Source organism: Taudactylus pleione, unplaced genomic scaffold, assembly GCF_031769625.1.
Source record: "Taudactylus pleione unplaced genomic scaffold, aTauple2 ptg001621l, whole genome shotgun sequence".
Lineage (NCBI taxonomy): Eukaryota > Metazoa > Chordata > Amphibia > Anura > Myobatrachidae > Taudactylus > Taudactylus pleione.
In genome coordinates this window covers 39,575-62,806 of record NW_028286018.1, presented here as the reverse complement: position 1 = coordinate 62,806, position 23,232 = coordinate 39,575, and the positions used below count along the sequence as shown (strand labels likewise).

The 23,232-nt window shown below is 44.4% G+C and overlaps 1 protein-coding gene across 12 annotated transcripts in view; it reads left to right on the top strand.

Annotated features, from left to right (window-relative positions):
* WNK1 (WNK lysine deficient protein kinase 1) overlaps positions 1–8,544 on the top strand; it is a 111,568-nt gene extending 103,024 nt beyond the window's left edge. For 10 of the 12 annotated variants that reach the window (XM_088464243.1, XM_088464239.1, XM_088464240.1 and 7 more), the window contains 3 exons: positions 4,929–4,970; positions 5,388–5,578; positions 5,702–8,544. In XM_088464243.1, the coding sequence (XP_088320369.1) occupies positions 4,929–4,970; positions 5,388–5,578; positions 5,702–6,022 (554 nt within the window). In that variant the 3' untranslated portion in view covers positions 6,023–8,544. The remainder of the gene's footprint in view (positions 1–4,928; positions 4,971–5,387; positions 5,579–5,701) is intronic. The other 2 variants (XM_088464244.1, XM_088464242.1) reach the window with 1 other exon arrangement.
* Positions 8,545–23,232: the final 14,688 nt, after the last annotated feature.

Sequence of the window (23,232 nt, the reverse complement as noted above, 5' to 3'; positions counted from 1 at the left end):
TCCCAGGAACCCCTCACTTAAAAAATTTGGGGTCATACCTGACCATTTCTGGGTCCCATCGGAATGAGGGTTTTTTTGTGATAATCTTAACAAAAATAATGAAAGCGAAACAGTTTTGTAAACCTAAATCTTATAAGTGCATATTGTATAAGTGCCCTGCGTGTACGTTACGGTGGTTACCGCACAGACACGCAGATCGACATTGCTAGAAACCAATTGCCAGGTGCTAATATAAATCAAAATATATTATAAATGCAACGCTTCAAATAAGAGCCTGTGTGGGCTCACATTAGTCAGCACAAAGCTTCTCCCAAACTGCACAATGTGGGTGGTGCGCTAATACAGTATAATATACAAGATGCTAGTTCAGTTACCAAACACTTTATAAACCTAATCAATATACACATACAATAGTATAATATAAATAATAAGCACTGGTACAGCTTCAACTTAAAAAAGTCTCTGATGTTAAAAGGACACCATGTAATGTAATATTACTAATAACATATAGACCATGATGAGACGACTCTTATTGAAAAAGTTCTTAAGAGTATTAGTATTCAGCCTCAGGAGTTGGAATTACCTGTGGCCTTTCCGGCTAGTTTGTGCACAATTCTCAAGTTGCCACCGGCTGTAAATAATACCAGTAACTCTCACCGTATGGATACTTCCGGTCAACGGGGTGCATAGAATGTTCCTGCATAAGGCTGATTCAGCAAGCCGCTTCCTGACACTCCAGGCTGTCTTAGTTACCCACCAGGGCGCCTCTGGTGGTTCACCGAACCTCGGTGAGAGAGGATCCAATTTATGTATGTGGTCTCCGGGTATAAGCAGGATAACTGAAGTCTCGAAAAATATCATGAATTTTTGGAAGGTCTCCAGAGACACAGGTAAATAGCCACTGATGCGTTTCGCTCCCGTTACTGGAGCTTTTTCCAAAAAGTGCCGGCTTGGTGGGTAATTGAGAATTGTGCACAAACTAGCCGGAAGACCACCGGTAATTCAAACTCCTGAGGCTGAAAACTAAGTCTTAATAAGAATTTTTCAATAAGAGATGTCTGATCATGGTCTATATATGTTATTGGTAATGAGCAATATTACATTACATGGTGTCCTTTTGACATCGGAGACTTTTTTTCAGTTGTAGATGTACCAGTGCTTATTTATTTTATACTTACCGTATATATATGTGCATATTGATTGTTTACAAATTGTTTAGTAATTGAATTAGCTTCTTTACTTCATCTTCTGCCATCACAGATTCGAAATTGCAAGCAGATCCATTCAATATCATTGGGCGTTTCTGGGTGGTAAGTGAGGGGGAGTGGCTACCGGGCTCGGGCGTGTCAGCATTGACTCGGGCGTCCATGTTCAGTCAGACATTCTGTGCCTGCCATAGGGCGGTTGCAATGTCCGATAGTGTATCTTTGTTCTCACATTGGCGGATTCACGCCACATCCGGTGAGAGTCTCAATAGACGTATCTGTACAATATACTGTGAATGATTTGTGTCAAATGATACTATATACACTATACTAATAAATGCCCATAGGTCAATGAATGACTCTGCTATACATGTGCTAGACACTTGAGTATATTTGGCATTATATTGATCAGCATAGCTGAGTGTCCAGGTGCTATTATCATTTGTATGTTTTACTGATAATATACACCCATCAGTTAGTCCCCCCTCACCCCCAGGCCAGTGTTTCCCAATGTGCCGTACTCACAGCTCATGACCCTTGTACAGGAGGAATAGGGACCTCCAGGTCTGCACCACCAAGGCCAGCAACCCGGTAAATACGCCGAACCTGTAGGCGAATTCCGGCCACCACTCCTCCTCAGCCACACTCCCTCCGTGAACAGGAAGCACCTCCCATGGAAGTCGGCGCTGCGGACAGGGGCGCCATGGCGATGAAGCTGAAGGGGAATGCCAAGAACTATAAAGTACATTGTGCAGAGAGGAGATTGCTCGTAGCCATGTTCAGCAGCTGGATAGGGTTGTGCGTGGAGGCTGTTCAGTCACGGGGAGAAGCTGCTGCTCAAGGTAGCTGCAATACAAATCCTTCATCCATGGTCTGTCTTCCCAGCGTATCCTAGTGCCCCAGCCAGCTGCAGAAAGGGTTGGGGGCAGCAGCACTCAGGTGCAAGGTGAGATGCAGAGGCCTCCAGGGGGTCTGGGTTATAACCGGGTGTCCAGCCCTTTACTCTGCCCATCTCGCCATGTATGGTAGCTCCCAAACCTTCAATGGTGTCTGTGAGACGGTGGCGGCGTGCTTCAAGGTGCAAATCAGCCTAGCATGAACTCTACATTAGCGCATTCTCAGAGACGCGATCATTTTATAAAAGTGGGCCCGGGGCAGCCATTTCGGGGTGAAAGACGCACTATAGCACGTAAGTGCCATCAATGCCTCTGCAGCACCTGACATTCTGGATTTGGCTCAAAACCTGGGGAGGTCGTTGCAGGGCCTAGCTCAGTTGTCCTTCCATAGAAGTGTCAGTGTGAAGAGCTACCAGAAGTTGTTTCCCTCACAAGTGGAAAGTGGGATGGGAAAGACTCTGAATTCTTGTTAGAGTTGGGGGGAAACGACAAAATCATACAGGAAGCAAGGAGTAGAGGGTTTGAGGCATGCTGCCCAGCTGACACTAAATATCCAGCACACCAGGAATCGGATGTGTATGAGGAAGCAGCAGCAGGCTGTCCCTTCACCTCCTAACTGAAGTCTCCTGTAGACTGCAATCCTTTTACCCTGTCGCTAGTCAGGTTACAGTGTAATGGGAATATCCGCTTAATGCTGATTCTGAACATAGCCAGCCCCTTATGGCATAACAAGGGATAGGAAAAGTTCTCCCTTTTGTTCAGTTTATTTTGAACACCGCTACATCCAGCTTAGCCTCAACAAGATGGTGGAAAGGTGGTCAGAGCAATTAGCAGAGGGTTTGGAATCTAGCAGGCCCAGATAGGATTTGCTAACTGGTTGAGCCTTTATGGGACACCTCAGAAGAACTGAGGGATGCTGCCAGGATCATATGGGGCTCATTGGCGTCAGGCTTTCAGCGTCTTTGTCATTCCCTCTGGTTTAGGAGGTTGACTCTGGATTCCCTAACGTTCGACAGTTGTGAGGAAGGGCCATTCAAGTTTGAGTCGGAATGCTACAGTTGTGTTTTATCCACATTATCAGAGGGAGTGCCCAGGCCTTGAGAGACTACCAGGATCATGCGATTGGAGGAGCATTTAAATCTCAGCAGTCTCCTCCCCTAGATTGAGTCTGTCCAATGTAAACAAGATGGCATCAGTCTCTGGTAAAAGGAGTCAAAGATGGTCCATCTTCTTTTCCTGCTGTGGTGCTTCCGTAGGTACTTGGGATTCCGGTAGCATCGGACTGACCAAGAATACCATCAAACACACATTCTAAGCATGACAGGTGGCTCATAGTGACACCTTCTCTCAGGACCAGATCTGTTCAGTCTGCCTTGGCTGGCTTTATCGGTAGGGCGGGTGAAGCCTTGAACCATAGAGTTGAGGGATTTTCTGACTGATTCAGACTCTGCATAAGGCTATGAAACGGATTTCATCCAAGAATTACAAACTGGGTTCTGATGACCCTTGTTTTTGGTTGGACCAGCTATTGATGACGATGCAAGAGTGTCTGGAAAGGGGGTTTGGAAAATTTACATTAGCTTTTTAAAGATTCTGGTCTGAGCCAAAGTTAGCATCAATTACAGACCTTTTTTAGGGTAAATTTAAAATTGCTCAGTGAAACAATAGTGCGCTTATACACTCCACTGTCCTATTGTCCCCCCAATGTCCCGATACTGAGCTATGCATTCCACTGTCCTATTGTCCCCCCCATGTCCCGATACTGAGCTAGGCATTCCACTGTCCTATTGTCGTCCCCCATGTCCCAATACTGAGCTACGCATTCCTCTGTCCTATTGTTGTCCCCCCCCCCCCCAATGTCCCAATACTGAGCTATGCATTCCACTGTCCTATCGTCTCCCCCCCCCCCCCCAATGTCCCGATACTGAGCTATGCATTCCACTGTTCTAGTGTCCCCCCCAATGTCCCGATACTGAGCTATGCATTCCACTGTTCTAGTGTCCCCCCCAATGTCCCGATACTGAGCTATGCATTCCACTGTTCTAGTTTCCCCCCAATGTCCCGATACTGAGCTATGCATTCCACTGTTCTAGTGTCCCCCCAATGTCCCAATACTGAGCTATGCATTCCACTGTTCTAGTGTTCCTCAATGTCCCGATACTGAGCTATGCATTCCACTGTTCTAGTGTTCCTCAATGGATTTAGGATTTAACCTTAGTTAAAAAAAATATACAGTATATATAATTTTCCACATACAATCACGATGTACATTTGCCTGGAAGTTCTTCTATTTTCCTCCAAAGAGTATTAATATAAATTTGGAATTAGGATGCATCTTCCCAGCAGCTGGTTCAGCCTGGAAGTTATGTGGCATTTATGTAACACGTTCCTTCTGACGGCTGTGGGCCCATATTGTGGAATATGTCAGTGCTCCTCTTATTATTCAGCAGAGCCTAGAAGGGAGTCCGTAGGAAATGCCCGTCACTCCCTTACAGGCACCTCCAGATAGCGAACATCTGTTGCCTTCACCCTGGACTGAAGCTGATGACCCAGCCTCGCCCCCAATGGTTCTTTTCCTCTACAATCCCCCCCCTGTAGAAGACCATCTCCCATCTGAACTCACCAAAGCTGCTTGTGCTTAATCTGTAGCCGTGAGTGGGGGGGGCTCAGTGGAGTGTTAACCCTCTGCTCGCCACAGCCTGAGCTCTGCCTGATCCCTGCTACTTGCTTCTTCTCTATCTCCCGTTGACCCCTTTCCTCCCTGCTGTGTCTGTCCTCGGGGAGCCGGCTCCGTGCTAACGCGTTTCTCTTTCTCTCTCTGCTTCAGGGAAGATGGTGAAAAAAGTCTGCCCTTGCAACCAGATCTGTAGTAACTATCTTTTATATACATATGTCATTTATTTACTCCTTCATTCCACAGTCCCTTTGTGCAAGCTGCACCCTGTCTATTAACATGTGGTCGTCTCCAGTTGTGTTACTGTGTCCATATTGTACATGTTTAGTATGAATTGGTGCAGCATTAAACCCCCTCCCCCTATGGTGTGTGTTTGTCCTATAAGTGCTCTGGGAGGAAATAAAATCACTTATGCATTTGGGAAGATGAACCTTTATGTATTCCTGGACAGTACTTCCTTAAATTACACACTGCCACAATACAGGGTGCGGCGGTCAACCCAATCCCTCTGTGATCAGCCCCGTAAAGCTGTGAGCGACCTGTCTGGGAGAAGCCATGTCTGGGAAGGCTTCACGAGTCCCATCTTCTCACACCGTTTCTCCTTTGTTGCAGGGACCAGCAGCACTAACACAGTCGCCACTTCCAATGCTCCGGCCCCCCAGTCGACCACGGCTCCGGTACCCTCCAGCCGCAAGGGCACGTTCACAGACGACTTGCACAAACTGGTGGACAACTGGGCTCGGGACGCCATGAATCTTACTGGAAAAAAGAGCAGCAAGACATCTGGACATCCCAGCTACGAGGTGAGCAGAGGACCAGTCATTCCTGCGATTTTTATGGGGTGGGGGTGAAGGCTGTGCATCATACAGAGTGTTTTGCGAGTATATAACGGCTGGTGGGCTCATAGTGTGTGTTCCTTCTCCTAGGGTCCTGGAATGGCTCGGAAGTTTTCTGCTCCTGGACAGCTGTGCGTGTCTATGACTCCGTCCCTCGGGGCACCCGTCTCCATGCCTGCGGCCTCCGCTAACTCCCTCGCTCACTACTCCATGGGCATCTGCCCCCCTCAGCAGTTCGGCTTTCCGGGTGCAGCTTTCCAAACTCAGTGGAGTGGACCGGGTGGGCCGGCACCGTCCCAGCCCATCAACCAGTTTCCCCCAACCGTGACTTCCTCCTTACAGAACTTTAATATGAGCAGCATCCAGAAATCCATTAGTAACCCCTCTGGTCCCAACCTGCGGACTACCTAGCAGGAGGGGGGGGCGCAAAAAACCCTGACAAGTTTTGCAAGATTGATGGTGTCACGGGGAAAGTCTGCTGTACAGATCCTACTTTCTGGGGTGGTCACAGTACAGATCCTACTTCCTGGACACTGCAAGCCCCACAGTACAAGGACTCCTATTGTCCCCACTTTCTCTCCCCACAGTGGAGGCGGGAACAGTGATTAATTCCACCTTCATAAAGGTTGCAGTGGGCACCCCTGTACTTGTGCATAGTACATCGGGGATGGCAGGAATTGGGGCAGCGAGGGAGGTTTGGACCCTGTTTGGAGAACAGGGTTGCAGAGAGGAGGCTCCGTCTTCTCTGCCAGGTGGTATAGATCATTAATGCTTTCAAATAAAAGAACTATTAACGGCTATGACTGCAGCATTACAATTGTATGAATTAAAAGTAAATATATAAGTATATTAAATAATAAAAAAGTTCGGTGAGGACATTACCATCAGTTATGATGTGGATACACTGTGATATAAATATATTTATGTTGTTGGACAACAATAGTAGTTATGATAAAATAGCAAGAATGTTAGAGGGTTACAAATGAACTGGAGCGTCCAGCTCTAATCTCCTCCATCAGTCACTTTAATAAAACCTTTTGCTCTGTCTCGTCCTTTTTATTAGATTTAATGTGAATGTAAAATTGTACAGTGTCAACTTGAACCCAACTTTTTTCCTCCCCCAATGTTTCTACTGCGTATTTTAGTGCCTTGAGAGAGAGCCAGCATGTGTTTTTGTTCTAGAGGGCTGAGGGATGTTGCCCCCTTCTGGTTGCGGTGAGGTATAAGCTTCGAGTCCTCCAGTGGGGTGTGGGAAGTATCGTATGTACGTAGAGGCCAGGTTCAGAGGCCGCAAGTGTGTATTTGTAGTGTAAGCTCCCGTCGCGCTGAGGCTGTGGAATATGTGAATGGTTCATGGTAGAGACACTGATATTGTCCGATCTCCATCGGGTCCACACTCTGCCTCCGTGCGGGGAAGCGTTTGAGGAAATGGACTAGAAAGTATTAGGAGGGTAAGCGATAAGTGGTGCTGAGCCTGGGGATTAGGGCTTTTCTCGTTGGATTTATTTTACAGGCTGCCATATTGTATTGCATTCTCTTGGCAGTGAATGGGATAAGATGCATACAAATCTATATATATATATATATATAAAAAAAAATTTTTTTATTAAGCTGTGAAGATGCCTTGATGAAAGATAAGAGCAGAGAGGTCATTGGTGGTTTTGTGTTTTTTTTTTTTTTTTTTTCGGTCTGTCGCAGGGGATGGATTTGTTACCGGGCCTCTGATTTTATTCATATTAATTAGGATTCGGGGGCTGCTCCCCTGTACTTCCAAAACGCTCTTCCACGTCTAAGTTTGGCACCTTTTCAGAAGGAAATAACCTGAGAGCAGTATTAACTCTGTCACGTTGCACAAGTACTTTGGCGTTCACGCCAAAGTGGTCGGGATGCCTACACGCAGAGGTAGAAAGAAGCGCGCAGATCTGGAGCACCAGCCGCTGCGTAAACCGTCTGTTACTTTGTCAGGTGGTTGACGACCCCCCTTAGTATGTTTTTTTTTTTTTTTTCACAAACCTGCGTCCTAGATTCGTGATTTGCAATGTTCCATGTCGCCCAGTTTTGAGGGTCTGTCCGACACCCAGACTGCACCTGGAAAGTGCACTTCAATGGCCGGGATTACTTTATCCGATCATAAAGTTGGGGGTTTCCAAATGGTAGCACAAGGCTGTTCTCTCTTATTGGAGGTGTAAGCTGGAGGGCCCACCACGACTTGCTATCCCTAGTGAATGTATACTTACCGGTGAAAGGGCTTTTTACCAAAGTGGTGTCCTTATCGCCTGCAGAGAACAAGTCCTAGCGTTGCTCCTGTGAGTGACCCACGGGGGAATGTGAAATGTAGAAGATTGTATTAGGCAGACCCTCCATTCCCAGGGAGCTGTCGCTAATGTGTGAGGTGCAGGGGGCAAGGATGGTTTATAGGGATAAGGCCGCGTCTGAGAGCCGACAGCGGGGGTCTGACGAGGGATTTGCACACTCTTAAGCAGCAGATTGGTATTTATTTTCTATACATATATATTTTATTTTTTTTCACGTAAGTTTGTTATTTCAGTTACAATGTGCATGCTTTGGACTTTTTTTCACCGATTTTTATTTTTTTTATTTTTTTTTTTATTTTTCCTGTGGACACAAATAATAAAATAATTTAAAAAAAAAGAAAAAAATGCTACTGAGATCTTTCACAGATATTTACACCTTTTCACCCCCTCCCCCCTAATTGAGCCTCTTTCCTGGATTTCAAAATGTACCCTGACATTATCTAACACTGTAATGAGATGAAATCAATGAGATTGTGGGATTCCCTGGAGCTGTGAATTTTCAGTTTGCACTTTTCGTCCTGCGTCTTTCTGTATAAATTTGCACTTTTCTCTTTTTATCGCCTCTGTAGACTGATATTAAAACTAATAAAGGAAGCCTTATTTTATGCTTGTGTTTAATTGATGTCACGTCTCATTTTGCGAAGTCCGGAGTATGTGGTCTGGGGTGGGAGGTGGTGGGATGGTTACAGTGATCTGTTCCCAGCTTCCAAGAGGGACTGTAACCAGGGCAAAGACCCTGCAAACAGGAGTTATTGTATAATTATGGGGCAAGAGAGGGAAGGTATGGGATGAAGGGGAATTTTGATATAATTCCACTGAACAAATAACTGGTAACTCCATTATAATTGCATCAACCCCTGTGTTCTGTATTATCTCTTATTTATAACTGAATATAGTCTTAGACAAACAAACATGAAGTGTGTGTGTATATATGTATGTATATATATATGTATATATATATATATTTTATTAATGTTTTTTAATTATACACACAAAAAAAGATACCTAGAATGCGCTAATATGACCTTGTCTTAATATTTCTTTCTTTATATTGGTTATGGGCAGCTAATCTCCAGAAAGGCCCCTTGCCAGTGAGGATCTATCAGTAACAATTAAAGTTTTTTGTTTTTGGAGAGCGTCAGTATAAATTTAGTTTACCAATATTGATGGGTAGTTATATATTAATAACCTTAATTTCAAAATGTACTGTCTAATGTCATACAGTCAGGTGCATAAATATTGGGACATTGACAGAATTTTCATATTTTGGCCTCTATTCACCACCACAATGGCTTTGAAATGAAACAAACAAGATGAGCTTTAACTGCAGACTTTCAGATTTAATTTGAGGGTAATTACATCCAAATCAGGTGAACGGTGTAGGAATTACAACGGTTTCTATATGTGCCTCCCACTTTTTAAGGGGCCAAAAGTAATGGGACAAACTAAACAATCCTAAATCTAACTTTAACTTTTTAATACTTTGTTGCAAATCCTTTGCAGGCAATTACAGCCTGAAGTCTGGAACGCATAGACATCACCAGACGCTGGGTTTCATCCCTGGTGATGTTCTGCCAGGCCTCTACTGCAAATGTCTTCAGTTCCTACTTGTTCTTGGGGCATTTTCCCTTCAGTTTTGTCTTCATCAAGTGAAATGCATGCTCAATCGGATTCAGGTCAGGGGATTGACATGGCCAATGCATAACATTCCACTTTTTAGCCTTAAAAACTCTTTGTTGCTTTTGCAGTATGCTTCAGGTCATTGTCCATCTGCACTGTGAAGCACCGTTCAATGAGTTCTGAAGCATTTGACTGAATATGAGCATATAATATTGCCCGAAACACTTCAGAATTCATTCTGCTGCTTTTGTCAGCAGTCACATCATCAATATATACAAGGGAACCAGTTCCATTGGCAGCCATACATGCCCACGCCATGACACTACCACCACCATGCTTCACTGATGAGGTGGTATGTTTTGGATCTTGAGCAGTTTCTTTCCTTCTCCATACTCTTCTCTTCCCATCACTCTGGTACAAGTTGATCTTTGTCTCATCTGTCCATAGGATGTTGTTCCAGAACTGTAATGGCTTTTTTAGATTTTGTTTGGCAAACTCTAATCTGGTCTTCCTGTTTTTAAGGCTCACCAACGGTTTACATCTTGTGGTGAACCCTCTATATTCACTCTTGTGAAATCTTCTCTTGATTGGTGACTTTGACACATATACACCTGCCTCCTGGAGATTGTTCTTGATTTGGCCAACTGTTGTGAAGGGGTTTTTCTTCACCAGGGAAATAATTCTTCTGTCATCCACCACAGTTTTCCGTGGTCTTCCGGGTCTTTTGGTGTTGCTGAGCTCACCGGTGTATTCTTTCTTTTTTAGAATGTTCCAAACAGTTGATTTGGCCACACCTAATGTTTTTGCGATCTCTCTGATGGGTTTGTTTTGATTTTTCAGCCTAATGATGGCTTGCTTCACTGATGGTGACAACTCTTTGGATCGCATATTGAGAGTCGACAGCAACTGCTTCCAAATGCAAATAATAGAATCCACTCAAGACCTTTTATCTGCTTAATTGATAATGAAATAATGAGGGAATAGCCCACACCTGTCCATGAAATAGCTTTTCAGTTGATGGTCCCATTACTTTTGGCCCCTTAAGTGTGAGGCACATATAGAAACCGTTGTAAATCCTATACCGTTCACCTGATTTGGATGTAATTACCCTCAAATTAAATCTGAAAGTCTGCAGTTAAAGCACATCTTGTTTGCTTCATTTCAAAGCCATTGTGGTGGTGAATAGAGGCCAAAATATGAAAATTCTGTCAATGTCCCAATATTTATGCACCTGACTATGTCTGAAGATGTAATTAATGTTATGACAGTTCCAGAGTACACCCAAAACAATTTAATTGAATTAAAAGCAAAACTTATAAAACATTTTCACATAATACAGAATTAACATCACCCTTGGGAGTTAAAATGTTTACTCTTGTTAGTTCCCCATTGGGGTAAGGTTCTGATGTCGACCAGTTCGTAACACTGTAAGTGACAAACTATCACAATGTTTCGTCAATTGTGACTTCTTCAGGGGTATTTGGCATTGATGGCTCAGGCTTCTCAAATTAAGTGTATAATATATGCTTATAGGTTGAGGTTCCTTTTTAGTCCTCCAGTAACAATCTAGTTTAATATGTGAAGCTGTTTAACAATCTTTTCCACTGAGACTTTTGAGCTGCAGAAATTATTTTTATATATAAATTCTTTTTACATATATACAGGATGAAACTCCCCTATCCGAAATGCTCTGGACCAGGAGCATTTTTGGATATGGGATTTTTGGGGGTATTTAGGCGGGGCTACGGCTGGTGGGAGAGTGGCTCTATAGCCACTCCCATGCTGGCAATCATTGGACAGTGACAGTGATGTCATGTCACCTCTGAAATATTCTTGTTTTCGGATAAAGGAATTTCGGATATGGGAGATCCAACGTGTGTGTGTGTGTGTGTGTGTGTATATATGTGTATAGAATTAGAGTAAGATTACAGCACCACTTTAAGATAGACCCTTGTTAGTAACACTCCTAATAGGTTTGTGTACTACACGTACAGTATATGTAATATTGTTTATATGAATCAGGCCCAGATATGTTTGATGCACACTCCAATAATATGGGTGTCAGCTCAACCAGAAATAATTGTAACAGTGGTGATCTTTTACATATATATAAAAAAAAAAAAAAAACACCTATTGTAACTAGATAAGAGCGCCTGATGTGCTTATATACCCTTATATTTGTGGTTTTTTTTATAGTGACAACAAAATATAAAGTGCTAGATGTGTAAATACAATTCATAAAATTCTCAAAACTTTCAAATCACTTCATACTCATATTAATATTAGAAAATGAATTATATAAATAAAGTGCAATTGAGTGAATAAATATGTGCAAAAAGTAATACATTTGTATATAAAATATAAACCATTTTTATTTAGAACAAAAAGGTTTATATAAGTATACGTACAATCCACAAATAAATACACATGTAAAACAATTATTTCAAAAGTACATAAAACATCAAATAAAAAAAGGGTAAAAAAAAATAGCTGATCTGATCATAAAATTGGTAAGTTCATGAAAGAATAGGAGCCTCCAACGCGTTTTGTCTGTTCCTTGGACTTCTTCAAGGGATACTAGTATCCCGGACAGAGTTTGAGAACCACTGATGAGCCATTTTTTATAATTTTTTTTAACCCCTTTTTTATTTGATGTTTTATGTACTTTTGAAATAATTGTTTTGCATGTGTATTTATTTGTGGATTGTATGTATACTATCTTCTATATAATATATATATATATATAGACCCATTTTTGTTCTAAATAAAAATTGTTTATATTTTATATACAAATTTTGACTTTTTGCACATATTCACTGTGAATTACACTTTTTATGTATTTATATACTTTTCTAATAATGAGTTAAGTGATTTTAAGGTTTTTAGAATTTTATGAATTGTATTTACACATCTAGCACTTTATATATGTCACTTAGCACTTTGTATTTTGTAGTCACTATTATAAACACAAATATAAGGGTATATAAGCACATCAGGTGCTCTTATCAAGTTTCAATACTTTATGTATTTATATACATTCATTCACTATTTGCTAATGAGTAAAATGTGTATTATAAAAAAAAAAAAATTCTCCCATCCATGGGGGACACTGGAATACTTTGGGTGGAGATGGAGGGGTCCGGGCAAGGTTTTAATTTTTTTTTTTTTTTTTTTCCCCAGCTGTTGGTTAAGTTTTTATTTTAACTTTTTCTATATTTTGTATTACTTGGGTGCCTGACGACGCTCTTTCTGGCCGCTCCATCAAGACCCTGCTTCGGTGGCCAGAGCACTGGTGATTTGGTCGGCTACACTGGCCGTTCCCCAGAGCACACAGCCGCGACCATAGCGATAAGGGCAGCACATATGCGGCTCCCACATTGTGGGGAGCTGGGACAGTGACAAACCCCCTTTGGTGGTGAAGGGCGCTGGAGGGTATGACTCAGTGGCAGCCCAGTACTCTCTGCTCCCCCCTCTGGACCACCAGGGGCATGCTGCTGTTTTGATGTCTCTTTGCAAAGTAAGTCCTTGTGGGTTGGCCCTGGGCCGGAGGAGCTTTCACCTGTTTCCTCCCCCTCCCTTTTGGTGCGCTCCCTCCATAGGCAACCCACACAAAATTTCCCTGCACTGTCCATGACTGCCATTTCAAATACAACAGTCATTGCAGATTTGTGTGGCCACGGGTTCAATTCCTATGCCTGATGAAACATGCCGTCTCTAGTTCAAGTCCTATGCCGGACCTATATTTCCCGGCTAGTGCAAATCTGCCTTAAGACTATACCTCCCAGACAAGTGCCAGGCTATAGTGTCTATCCCTATCTCACCTATATAGGTGCTGCTGTATATGGACACTGACTGGGTTTCCTGTGCAGACTGAAGTGGTCTGTGTGCAGGATTTTCTACCTTTTATGTAGTATTCGGTTTGCTAGATGCTCTTAGTATCACTGTAATCTCAGTATTCTACCATTTGATTGTTTCCGATAAATTTTTTGCCTAGCGTAGTATATGCTATCTGCTAAAGTAGCTATTCTGTTGTTACCACAGACAATCATTTGTTATCCACGCTAGTGTTTTAGTAGTTTCCCTCTTTAAAGCCACAAATATGATATTGTAAGCGTCACAGTTCACTTCAAGTCCCCCCCCCCCCAAAAAAAAATGTTTGAGCTTGTATAACAATGCCTTTGTCACTCTAGACAGTCTTCCATAGCTAATAGAATGGGAATCCAGCACCCCGGGGGTTAAAAATCGGCATGGGGAGGTCAGCCATTCCCTTTCAGCTGCCCCTCCCACAGCTCCAGGCGCCATTCCACTGCGTTCTCGCTGCTCTCCTCAGATCCCGGCCCCTCAGCTGTCTCCAGTGGGTATTTTTTCTCTAATGCAGAGCAACAGCTCTCTCTGGTCCCCTTACACACCTCTCCCTAGAGTCAGGTTATGTAGCGCTATAGCCTACTGGCCACTGGGTCTGTGTAGTTGAATGTAGTGCCATTTGCAGCCATATTATTTCTGCATTGTATGTGACTTATGCTAGCGCTGTCTGTTTTCCGTATACTGTCAGCTTATAACTTTCCCTGTTTTTCCTTATAGTCCTAATATACTGGTGTATAAGGGTCAAAAACTACTGCACTTCACATTTACTTGTATTTGTGAAGGTTGTCACATACTGTTTTCCTCTACTCATGGCCATATCTGAGCTGTGATCTCCCGCAGTTTATCTATTCTAAACGATAGGTAGAATCACTAGTGATTGCCCTCTTGTGTTTGGTGATTATTGTCACATACTTGGTGGTTGCATTTTGCTCAGTGCCATAATGTGTGCAGCTATGTCTAGCAAGGGCAAGAGTAGAAAGCAAGCGGCTGCACCTATACTGCTATTATGCAGAGCCTGTACAGCAGATTTATCGGAGGATTTAATTCAGGATGGTGCAAAGTGTTATACTTCACCAGGCCTGTCAATCCCTCCAGCCCCTGCCCAAGAGCCCCCCTGGGCGGCCCTATGTCAGGTACTGACTAATATGGCAGACCGCCTAGCAGTCCCGAAAGTAATTCCCCCCTACGGGCTTGCCACAACAGGTACAAGCAATACAGGTACCTCCTATGCCCCCTCCGTGGTAGATATGGTCTCTTCAGTACAGAGTCTGGCGGCTACCTCTACAGCCTTTCAAAATATGTTGCAAGGTGAGAAGTCCCTACCTAGTAAAACTACTAAGCGTCCTGTATTATCTTCACAGTCCACGCAGCTCTCAGATCTGAATGGTCATCTGAAGAGAAAGACAATGCTGATCTTTCTAATACTGAGTCTCCCTCAGGGGAGGAAGAACTCCAGTCTAGAATCAATATACCAGCTTTAGTGCGAGCGGTCAAATCTGTCCTCCAGATAACAGATGAGCCCGTCCCCAGACCAAAACACCCTCTATTTAAAAAACAAAAGGTGGTTTTGGCAAAGTTTCCTCACTCAGATCAGCTTTCGGAACACATGACAGCAGCATGCTCCTGGTAGAAAGTTTCAGCCCCAAAAGTGCCTGATCTCTTATTATCCTATTCCAGCAGTTGACTATGCCAATTGTGAAGCTTCCCCTGCAGTAGATTCCCATGTCACACGTGCATAAAAGCTCCATTTTACCTCTCTCTACAGCTTCCTCGCTGATAGGAAGATTAAGGCTGACCTAAAAATATGTATATTCTTATAGGAGCTATTGCTCGTCAAGCTTTGGCCACATTCTGGGTGGCTAAAGTCATTGTAAGGCTGGGCAGATGCTCTAGAGCAATGTTTCTCAAACTCTGTCTTGAGGACCCCCACACAGTTCACATTTTCCAGGTCACCTAGCAGGTGCACAGGTGTATTCATTACTCACTGACACATTTTAAAAGATCCACAGGTGGAGCTAATTATTTCACTTGTGATTCTGTTAGGAGATCTGGGATCGAGTTTGAGAACCTGTGCTCTAGAGCAGTTGTTCTCAAACTTGGTCCTCAGGACCCCACACAGGTCACGTTTTCCAGGTCACCCAGCAGGTGCACGGGTGTATTCATTACTCACTGACACATTTTAAAAGATCCACAGGTGGAGCTAATTATTTCACTTGTGATTCTGAGGAAACCTGGAAAACATGTACTGTTTGGTGTCCTGAGGACCGAGCTTGAGAACATGTGCTCTTTTAAAATGTGTCAGTGAGTAATGAATACACCCGTGCACCTGCTGGGTGACCTGGAAAACGTGACCTGTGTGGGGTCCTGAGGACCGAGTTTGAGAACCACTGCTCTAGAGCAGGGGTTCCCAACCACGGTCCTCAAGGCACACTAAGTCCAGGTTTTAAGGATAGCCATACTTGAGCACAGATGTCCTAATTAGTACCCCAGTTATTTTGATTTAGCCATCTGTGCTCATTCATGGATATCACTAAAACCTGGACTGTTAGTGTGCCTTGAGGACCAAGGTTGGGAAACACTGCTCTAGAGGAATCATTCTCCTTAACGGCCTCCTGAGAACAGATGTCTTATATAGCTAACATCAGGGATGCAGCTTCCTATTTAGGAGAATCAGTTTTGGATACTAGTCTTCTGGCCTCCAAAGCCTCGGCTAGTTCAGTGGCTATCCGCCGTAGTCTTTGGCTTTGTTCATGGAAGGTGGATACTGACGCCAAGAAGGTCTTAGAGCAGGGGTTCCCAACCACGGTCCTCAAGGCTCACTAACAGTCCATGTTTTAAGGATAGCCGTACTTGAGCACAAGTGACTTAATTAGTACCTCAGTTATTTTACTTCAACCATCTGTGCTCAATCATGGACATAAAAAAAGAGAAAATATACTGCGCTCAGCTTGCATCTGACAACAACTAAAAAAATATATATTGTCTTGGTGGAATAATGAAACTCAAACTGTACCCACCTATATAGGGTAACATGCAACAAGTATGCAGTGTAGTGAAATATAACAATGTCAATACTGCAATGTAAAAAGTCAATTTATTCTAAATAGGCTGAACCATAAAAAGCAGAAAAACTGCACACGCACACAAATAGATCGCCCACCAAAGTATCACATGTGGAATCAATGATATCTCAGATTTGTATGGGATATGTATAAGTAAGCAAAGTCTTGTGCATATAGAAGAACAAACGAAAAAATTGTTTAAAAAGGGTTAATTTAAGTTTTGCACTAATAGTGCACAGTCCCAAATAAGTCTGAGTGCTGTGCAGTAGTCTTTATGATTCTTAAAGCGGAGTCCCGCTATATGAGATATAGACAGTCTATTGTTGGCATAAATCGAGGTGCCTGGGGTGGTCTTCACGGGGATAGGAGTACGGTGGATTGCCGGGGAGATGTGGCCTCCTGGTGCAGCGTGATCCGCTCGCAGTGTGAGTGTCAGAGGCTACCCTTTCCTCTCTACCACATAGCATATCGGGAGCGAGTAACTTGTTTACTACCTGACCTACAGAGTGGACAGGTGATGCTACAGGACGAGTCCTCCTTTCCATCAGGTAGATGTTTTTTCCATCTCCTGAACGTTTTATCCTCTGGTTCATCTTATCACCAATGTCCAGTTTCCAACAGATCTATTCAAAGCTAATGCTAGTAGGTGGTTTTGACCATTCTGGTGACCCCAACTTGGTCTCACATGGCTTAGTACACGGGGCTGCTTAGGCTGTTGGTGGCTCTTCCCTGGCGTCTCCAGAACAGACTGAACCTTCTTGGTCTGGGTCTGTTCCCAAGCTTTTACCTCATCTTGTTTAACAGGGTGGCTAGCGAGACAGTCATCCTAATGGCTAGGTGTCTCTCCAATGTGTGGGTAGTGCTGTCCTCTTCTCCAAGATCTTAGCCCATACCACAAGCCGTGTTCAATAAAGGCCTTCATCTATCTACTTTTCAAGTGGAGGTCTTGACCCTCTCACTTTTCTGTTTATAAACCAGTTGCAGTCAGTCCTGCCTCCAGGCGGTGCTCCACAGCTAGCCCTCCTTCGCAACCGGGTTCTGTTCCTCCAGGTTCTTCTACACCATTTTTTTTTTTTTATCCTTCGGCCTTTGATGATGGTGTTCCTTTTGGCTATTTTTTCTGCCAAGGGGGATTCCGAGCTCACCACCCTGCATCCCTTTTTGGGATGTATGACAGGTCTGCAGTGTCCTATGACCCTCGTTGGCTTTCCTTCACAGGGTTATTTGCTGTATCAACAGGGAAATAGTGTCCCAGGCTCTTCCTGTGGAGGCTCAACGGGATCCTTGAGTCCTTCAGATCTTTGGACGTGGTGTGAGATCTTTGTATTTCTGTTGATGAGTCCAACATTTTGGAGACAAGAACTCTTGTGCTCTGTTCTCTACCAACGGGGTGGGCCTGCCTCCAAACACAGGATAGTCTCATCGGCTAACGCCAGTCATCTGTCAGGCATCTTTTTGGCATGCATGCTTGTTTTGATCTCACCGGCGAACGGCTAGACCTTCTCACTGGGTTCTTCCTGGTCAGTATGGGACTTCAGCGCAGCTCCTTTCCGGGCTTGCTTCGTGGTACTCCGTTCATACTTCATTCACTTCTAGCATTTGACACCTTTGCCTCGGGTTCCATTAATATCTGGCCCGCTGTCCTATGAGCAGCAGGAGTGTTCACCCAGGGGACAGCTTTGGGATGTCCCAACATATTCCAGTGTCCTCAATGGATGAGAATAAAAATAGGATTTTGGATCTTAACTGATAAATCCTTTTCTCTGAGTCCATGGGGACACTGGATGCCCACCCTTATTCGCTTTGTTGCAGTGCTTGTTACCAGGGTGTCTGGCGGTCCAGGCCACTGCACTCCCTTTCAGACTATCTGTGTGTGTTTCGGGTTCTGTGGGCCTACTTCTCCTCCTCTTTGGGGGTGAATCCTATTACCAGCAATGAATTCGCGGAGCGAGCAAGTGGTATGCTACACTTACGGTAATGCCAGATTTTAATTTTGCAGGCCCATAGGGCTGCGTACAAAAATGTGTAAGTCCGGCATGATAAGGGGCCGCAAAGGGTGCAGGTTCGGGTGCTGTTGCCAGCGTTTGCACACCATTGCGACGGCAACTCACCCCCTTCGCGGGCAATTGGATTCCCCACTCTGAGCTTTGTTAGTTATAACTGAAAGCTGCGGGCAGGGGGTGGGCTATAGGGGAGGAGGACTCTGTGCTGTTCAAGATCTTTTGGTGCCCATACTCTCCTCCAGCTCCACTAATACCATATTCTAGTGTCAAACCCCCCCCCCCCCCCCCCCCCAAGGACTCAGAGAAAATAATTTTTGAGGCAAGAACCAAAATCAACATTACAGAAATAGAAAAATGTTCCATCTGAAGATTGAAGAAAAAAAAATAAGACACACTGTAAATTGTTTTTATTTCTTTTTCTAAGGTGGAAAAAAAATTATTGTTACTGAGTAAAATAAGGAGGACAGATTACATAGAAGGGTAAGGGTGCAGAAAAGCTCAAAGGAAAACGTTTAACAAATTCTCCCGTCTAGGAGAAGGAATCAGTGTCTGTATATCAGAAATGAAAACGAGGGGCTTCTGAGAGGTCTCCTCCCTCTCGGAATGATAAAGAATCTTAAATAAACCCCACCCAGAAGTGCTGAGTGTCGGGTGATCTATTGTATCCAGACACCGCCCTCACCCGGGAAGGTTGGAAAGCTGAGAACCTGTGACGTAAGACTGGCCCCCCTTGTTTAAGCATTCGGTACACCTACCCATGTTTTCTAGACTTGTACGCAGTTGTGGTGTTTTATTGTTCCACAAATACACCAAACCCCAGAACAAAACAGGGTTTCTGTGTTTATAATGCTTATTATTAATGCAATGCGCAGCAGGAAAGCTATGTATGCAGCAGGTTGTGGAAGCCTGATGTAGATGGAGTCATTGAGGCACCGTACAGCCGCTTTCATGTTCTCACACTTGCGAGATAGGTGGGTGTCACTGTGTGTATTGTGTGTTCTCTATATGTAATGGAAGGTCTTGGATAAGGTCCCGGCCACAGGACTGAACCGTTGGTCTGATTAATAAACTTTTTGTGATCTCATTCTTTGGATTATACATTCCCCCACCCCTGTTGCCTCTGCGTCACTCCACTCATCTAGGGGTCTATTTACTAAGCAGTGTTAGGAGACAGAGTGAAAAGTGATAAGGTGCCAGCCAATCAGCTCCTAACTGTCACTTTTCAAACACAGCCTGTGAGATGGCAGTTGGGAGCTGATTGGCTGGTACCTTATCACTTTTCACTCTGTCTCCTAACACTGCTTAGTAAATAGAATCCCTAGTCCTTTGTGCTGTATTGTCACCTTCAAAACATTGTTGGAATACGTCCCTTTCACAATTCCTATAACACTTACCTGTTGTTATCTATTCTATCATCAAATCATCTGGGATTAGCACAGTGGTTAGTATTGTTGCCTCCCAGTACTGGGCTCACGAGTTCAGTTACCAACTAGGGACATATATTTGTGGGGTTTTTATGTTCTCTCCATGTTGCAAGAGTCTTCTTCAAGCTTGCCAATTTCCTCCCACACTCCAATGGGGGCAGGGACTTGCAGTTTCCGATGCCATTCTCTGTGCAATTGGTGACAATATATAAATGGTTGTGGCTGGAGGCTGGCCACATGTGGGTAAAATGGGCGCCGTGGCACTGAACTGAAGAGGTTAACCCCCGTGCTGTGGCACCATTTTTGAAATGTATAGGCGCTAGGCGTCCATTGTAAATGTGTTATCAGCGCTAGACGCCAAGTGTGTAAAATGTTAAGTAAAAGTGTTAGATGTGCCGCGGTCCCTGACCCTTTCCGGCGGCCTTGCCTTTACAAACAACTACATCTGAATTCTGCGGCTACAGAATTGCACCAAACACTTTCCGTTCTCCGGCTGCTCTGGATTGAGCCCAGTGTCTCCAAGATCAAGCCCTGGGCACGCTCTCAGGGGCCTCCTCTCTTCAATGGCTGTCTGCCCCATGTCAGTATGTTGTTGGCGGGCATATACTCTTCAGGCTTGTGCTTCTCAATGTCAGTGCCACAGTGAGGAGGGGGTTATATTCTCCCCCGGATGGTTTGGCACGTTCTCCATGTTTCAGTGCCTGTGCACAATCAATTAATGCATCCTGTCTGTGAGTAATCCCTGGTTCATACAAACCCAATACATAATAAGGAAGAGAGACAAAAGTAGGGCCATGAACTTGCAATGCTCAGGGATCTCAGATGCTGCCTCTATTTGGTCATAAGATAGTGTCATGGGCCCGATTACAGCCTAAGGATTCACCTTTATCTCCTTCTGGAGATTGTAGTCTGATTACATTATCTTGCTCATACACATTAACCTTGATCCTCTGGGAGTGAGCCTCCCCCTCTCTCTAAAAACTCTACCTTGGGTTCAGGAATCCCTTCAGGAAGTTACCTCTGGTGAAATCATTTAGCTGGGTAATTCCTGATAATTGTGGCAGGAACCTCCTGTTGTATCCATAATAACCAAGAAAGGATCAAAGCCCCCTAGATTTGTATGTTACAACCAGTTTGAAAAAGCCACCACTTTTTTCGGGATCAGTGACAAGCCTTTTTCGGCTAATGAGGTCTAGCAGAACCTGCCCCTGTCCAGAGACTGCTTCTGTGTTCGACCAGCCAGTCATGCACTTTAAACAAAGATTGTGCTCTTGGAATAAGTGCCACCAAAAAGATGTCATCTGGATAGATTAGCACCTCTCTGAAGCTAAAGGTCTCCCCTGCACAGATGAAAAGTTGCCGGCACCAGAGACATTCTAGTACACTGGGAGAATCCCAAGGAGCAGATGAAAAGTCTTCTCTCCATCCCCAGCATTCATGTCTATCTAACAGTAACCTCTTCGTAGGTCCAATACCAAAAACCATCAACTTCCTTGTAAGCAATCCAGAGCTATGTCTATCCTGCAGTCTGTTCATTGGCCTAGAGGTGGTCTTCTTGCGTATATGTAGCTGTACCAATACAATCAGTGAGGCATAGTCTCTCTCAGACTCTATAATCATCCTCATGTCTAAGAGGCCACTTAAGTGATGCTGGACATCTTCCAAATCAGCTGGGGCTCAAAAAAACCTGTCATCCAGACAGATATTACTCCCCTGATCCCTACCCAAATCCTATTTTCCTATAGAGAAATGAGCCATGGCCCATTCCAACAATCACTTGGTTTTTCGCTAATGAACTGATGTCACTTTTTTTAAACAGATCTTAAAGCTTTCCGGTTGAAGTTCTCCTCTCCTTACACTGGGTGAATGATGAAAGTTTGAGGGTAATTCTATCCTCCAACTTTATGACACCACTGAGCTAGTGTTCCAATGATGATCACATTCCTGCCAAAAACTGGCCCATCTCTGGAACCAGCTTATGGGTACACAAGAGACACCGTCCTCTAGTTGTTGTCAACTCCAATCGCAGTCCTTAGGAACGTGAGAGAGACAGTGGATGTATCCCCTGTACTGGTAACTCTGGTCATTCAACCCTCCGATAGCAGCTGTTGAGTCACCTCTGACAAACATTTAGGGTAGCACTTCTCAAATACACAGTGGAGCTCAGGTGTCCAATGTAACAAGTCTGTACATGGGCGTCCATTTAAGTAAACCAACGCTGGTGGTGCTGGACCCATCAATCCATATGGAACCTTGTGCCACCTGGAGTGTTCCACAGCGCAGACATGTAGTCTTTAGGGGACCAGGTGTAGAACTTCCTGACCCCCTAGTGCAGGGGTTGTGCACTGGTGACAGCCCTTACCTGACCCAGCTCCTGGACCCGAGACACTGCCGTAGTTTCCAGTCGGGAGAGGGGTGGCATATCCGCGGCTAATCCTCCAGTGCCCAATCTGGGCAGTGACACTGGATGCTAATGCAGGACGGGGTTTCCGACACTACCTGCAGCCCCCCCCTAATAACCCGGTAGCCTGCTTACAGAGGGGTAACAGTTATTTCATATATTTGTATATTATGCCCAGCGGCAAACAGAAGATTTTTTTTTTCTATTTCGTCTGTATGGCTGCCTGTAATGGTCGTGTTATATCTACATAAGACAGTAGAAACTCAGGGCCCGATTCAGACCCGCTCGCTAGGCTGCATTCACTCATAGCTGCCGATGGCTCGCAATCTGCGCATGCGTACGTGTGGCAGTGCGCGACTAGTCCAGGCGATCGGGAAGCATTCGCTCGCTGTGCATAGACTGCTCGCTAGACTGAGTGACATAACAAGCAGTTTGTGGGTGGTAACAGGGGCTGGACGATGGAAACGGGGGGGAGTGGAGATGTGAACGCAGGCGTGTCTCAACGCCGTTTAAGAGGCGTGCATAATTAGCATTGAGCGTCATAGTATACGTCACTTGGCTGGTATTCACACTGAAGAACTCACAGTGCTTGCGACATGATATGGTCAACCACAAGCGATGCCATCGCATCCGATGGTACCGATGGATGCATACACACCGTGATCGCACGCCAAGACATAGTGGGCGTGCTAATGTCTTGCCGTGCAATCGCCTGCCTCTGCTGAATTTGCTTACGCTGGGTGTGAGCGTACGCATCTAGCGAGCGGGTCTGAATCGAGCCGTTAGATCACATCTCATTGCAGAAGCCTCATCATTTCCCAGGCAGTCGGGAAGAGATTGCTGCGTCCTGTATGCACAAAGGCTGCACATATACTGAAATACGTCAAACAACCTTGGTGACAGCTACTGGCCCAGGTATAATAACATTAATA